Source organism: Monodelphis domestica, chromosome 2 (assembly GCF_027887165.1).
Source record: "Monodelphis domestica isolate mMonDom1 chromosome 2, mMonDom1.pri, whole genome shotgun sequence".
NCBI lineage: Eukaryota > Metazoa > Chordata > Mammalia > Didelphimorphia > Didelphidae > Monodelphis > Monodelphis domestica.
In genome coordinates this window covers 347,829,959-347,834,309 of record NC_077228.1, presented here as the reverse complement: position 1 = coordinate 347,834,309, position 4,351 = coordinate 347,829,959, and the positions used below count along the sequence as shown (strand labels likewise).

General features: G+C 38.4%; 1 protein-coding gene across 1 annotated transcript; it reads right to left on the bottom strand.

The window, feature by feature from the left end:
- Positions 1-939: 939 nt before the first annotated feature.
- LOC100020007 (putative monooxygenase p33MONOX) lies at positions 940-1,966 on the bottom strand. Its single transcript, XM_056814847.1, has one exon. The coding sequence runs from the start codon at positions 1,876-1,878 to the stop codon at positions 955-957; it is 924 nt and encodes a 307-aa protein (XP_056670825.1). The 5' UTR covers positions 1,879-1,966; the 3' UTR covers positions 940-954.
- Positions 1,967-4,351: the final 2,385 nt, after the last annotated feature.

Below are 4,351 nucleotides of genomic sequence, written 5' to 3'. Positions count from 1 at the left end.
ATTATTACTACTAATAATGATACTATTTATATAGCAACCACTATGTCCCAGACAATGCAATAAACACTAAAAATATTCTCTTTTTATATTCACAACCCTGGGAGGTTGGTGCTATTTATACCTTTATTTTACAGATGAGGAAAGTGAGGCAAACAGGTCAAGTGACTTGTCAAAAATCACACAGCTAGTGTTTTATTATAATAGTATCTTATTTGATTTCTCTGCATTAAGCCTTTCCTCACTACATTCCATTCTCCAAAACCTATCATAGTATTTGATTTTCCTAAAGCATAGACATGACTCTGTCATTCCAATACACAATAAACTCCAATGGCTCTGTTTTACCCCTGGATCAAATATAAACTCCTATGTTCAGCATTTAAAGCTGTGTACAACCTAGTCCCAACCTACTTTTTTAGTTTTCTTAGACATTACTCTCTCCATATGCCTATGGATCAGCTGTCCTTCATATACATTACTCCATCTCCTAACTATGCATTTTCAATGATTGCTTCTGGAATGCTCTCACTCCATATCTGTGCCCCTTGAAATACCTAATATTCTTCAAAAACTAGATCAAGCACTGTTTTTTTTTTATCTTGGATAAATATGTAGAACAAAATCTACCAGATTTTAATTATTCCCCTTATCCCTTGAAATCTAGTTCTATAGATTGGTAGTTGGATGTGGTTGACTGTTGTGAGAAGTTATTCAGATCAACTTTGAGTCATTACAAAATAGGTCTTCTAGTATTAGAAGAATCAAGTTTTGCTACAAATATTTAAAGAAACAATCACTACCTCCCCAGGAATACTATCTTCATCAGCAGAATTATAAATGGATGACAGCTTTCCTAGGTCAAGTACAAGGTGGATAGGAAGAAGGAAAAGTCTGTCTATAATACCCTCTCTACATAACTGTGGGTCAGCAGGAAAAGCAAATGAAAAGGGAGCTTTAGAACCCTGTGGGAGTCAAAACATTCATGTCTCTTGGTTTGAGGTTATGGACCCATGGAGTTGGTTTCTTTCCTTCCATTCCTGGAAGGTCCATCTTAGGTGGCTTGAAGGCTGCTGTGTCTTCTGCAATTCTAGTAGCCTGAGCCCGAATGAGCTCCACTGGTGATGATTTCTGTGTACCTCTGTAGGACTGGATACTGAAACCTGAATCAGATTTCTGAAGGGTTCTTGGTCCAAAAAGGCTCCATTTTTCAGATGAGGGTTTGTCTCTATCTCCATTTCCAGAGTCCATACTGCTGATGTCTAGGCCCTGTGAAGAATTAGAAGATCCATGAGCAAACCAACCTCTGGGCTTTTGCCTGGGAGAAGAATGGGGTGTGCTACTTGGAGTGGACTGGGCTGAAACAGTCAATCTATCATCTTTTGTTATTTCTCCATGTTGCAACTTCAATTTATGGACAGCCTCCGCCACACGATGGTACTTGGCTTCTTCTGTGAGGCCTTTATGTGGAGTATATCCTGCGTCTCTCAGCCCTGCTTGCTGTTCAAAGCGTTGGATGCTCTCTTGTGTCTGTTTTGTAATTAGAGAATTCATGATGACATGCGTAGCTTTGGCCTTCACCACTGGGACCTTGTTCATTTTGTCACTGGAAGCTGAGGGGGTTATGGAAGGAGAGGACAAACTAGTTTCTCCATCCTCAACCTTGGAAAGCTGTTGGTACTTCCAATCTGGGATGACCGGCTTTTTCCATAGAACCTTACTGCAGATGTCTGATGAAGGCAGAGTCATCGGTGTTGGATCCTCCAGGACATCATCATAACTGAATGCCCGAGGATGCATTCCATTTGGTAGGGACATCTTGCCTAGAAGCCCACCTGCACTGTGCTCAATGGCAGGCACATCTGGTTCTCTGGATGCCATGAAAGACTGTGATCCAAGTGTTTCTCTAGATATGAAGAACTCTGATTCCCACAGTGAAAGCCTATAGAAGTTATGCAGATAGGACAAAGATGTCAAAAGGGAACATTCTGTAGCTAGTGATATACTAGCAGAGTTTCAAGAAGCTCTCAGGCAGAGGCTCTGACAGCTGGGTCTCTGTGGGGAGGAGGAAGGGAGAGAAGGGAGAAGCGGTGAAGAAGAGACAGTCCACAGCCTGAGGCTTCGCCACGGACAGGAAGTTGAGACTAACAAGACTCTAGGCCCCCCGACGCTCTCTAATTGCCGAAGCAAGAAGCGAACCGAGGCCATGACGCAAGTTGCGCCAAGACCTAAATGGAATCAGCTGAGAAATGATAAGTGAAGCCAAGCACTGTTTTATATAGGAAGACTTTCCTGGTCTACCCTCCGCCCCCATCTACTGCTACCTTTTCATTCAAGGTTATTTGATTTCTGCTTTGTATCGATCTATCTATCTATCTATATATGTATATATATATATATATATATATATATATATATATAGTAAATGCCAATTATACACACATATGTGTGTGTACCTGTTGTCTCTTCCATTATAATGTGAGCTACTTTCCTTTGTACCTCCAATGTTTAACATGACTCCTGGTTCATAATAAATATTTGTTGACCAATTTATTAGCTATCGATATCAAGATGGCACTCTCCATTATATCATGCTTCCTTTTATGGTCTATTCATTGGGATTTTTTTATAATGCAACCATATGCTAATATAATTGCTACTCAGTATATCACCAGGACTTGAGATTGGGAATATAGAGATTTCATTTCAATCCATTTCTTTAGAGTGAGTGAAAGCCCTCCTGCCCCTACATAGCTTTTCCTGCCTTGCCTCCTTTTCTATTTCGAAATACATTTCCTTGTCCACTCCATTTTAAGTAAAGGGGCTTAAAATCAACCTAAAAGTATGGGTAGAAGAAAAAGATAACCATTCCAATTCTTCCCCTCTCTTCCACACCTGCAATATCTACTTTTATTCATGAAATTAAACTGTAGACCTATTTATATGGTGTTATCTTCCATTACATTCTACATTCTTCTTTTCAAAACATTCAATAGGAATTTCTCAAATGCAGAAAGATAAGAATTACCAGAATCCTCTAGCTACTTGACATTTGTTGCAAGATACAACGAAGTTTGAGGTTTAACAACATATTTGTTCCTTTTTAATGATACCATGGCAAAGTTCTTGCAGCCAAAAATACTTTTTTCTTTCATTTTTATGGTATAAGCATTTCATTGTCCTCAGGAAAGAAAGCAAATTAAGGTAGAGATGAATAAATTACTATATTCTATACAGTGAAAATTCATTCAACTCACAGACTTTTTTTAAGTTCCAAGAGATAAGACTAGAATGTTTTTTCCCATTAAAGAAAGTTGCATTAAAATTCATTAAATGGGACTCTCTTGGTTTAAATCTCTTCTCATTAATTTTCCAAACATAAACTGGTTTCTAGTTGGGTTTTGGGATTTTTCTTTATACAAATAAAAGTATTATTGGCATATATTTTTTATCTTTATTAGTTGTATTTATTATCTTCTGTCATTAAATCATATGATTATCTGTAGGTATCAGATTACTTTGGAATCATTGCTCCAGAGTTAGACTGGCTGAATCACTCCCACAAGATTCAAGAGGTATCCTCAGAGGATGGGATATCTCTTAACTAATACTATCAGTTCAAGTTCTCCCAATGTTTGACCAACAAGTGATTAGCAGTCCAGTTCCATTTAACCACTTTATATGAATTAGCTTTTACAAAGGAATATTTTGTTTCAAAGATATAGTGGTGGGGTTCAACATTCCCTGCTCCAACACCTCTGGGAAAACTCTCCCTCTACCTCAGTCCCTAGGGAGAATAGATTCATTTTTAGTAAAGTCTCTATATGCATTATTCTCACCAAGTTAATTTTCAGATGAAGCACAACTGCCAGATTAATCTTCACCTTAGCTAGCACTGAGCTAGGTCTCAAAAGTCTTCACTTATTAGGGGGTCAGATGCTAACCTGAATGCAAAACATGACATGAACTATGACTTTTGGACTCCCAAATCCTACACTCCCCTAGACACCCAGAGAATTATTGTTCTACTCTTTTGCAATTCATTTGCTCCACAGTCTCTCCCATCATCATCATCATCATCATCACTTGTTGTTCTACTATTTTTTCAATCATGTCTGACTCTTCGTGACACCATTTGGGGTTTTCTTGGCAAAAGTACTAAAGTAGCTTACCATTTCCTTATACAGATCATTTTACAGATGAGAAAACAGAGACAAACAATTTAGTGACTTGTCTAAGATCACATAGCTAGTAAGTATCTGAGAACCGATTTGAACTCAGGAAGAGTCTTCCTAACCCCAGGCCATGCACTGTCACCTACCTGCCCAAGGAGAAAGACTACAGAGATAATACA

Coding starts and splice junctions, on each gene's coding strand:
- LOC100020007 (XM_056814847.1), bottom strand. CDS start 1,878: ATGGCATCCAGAGAACCAGATGTGCCTGCCATTGAGCACAGTGCAGGT.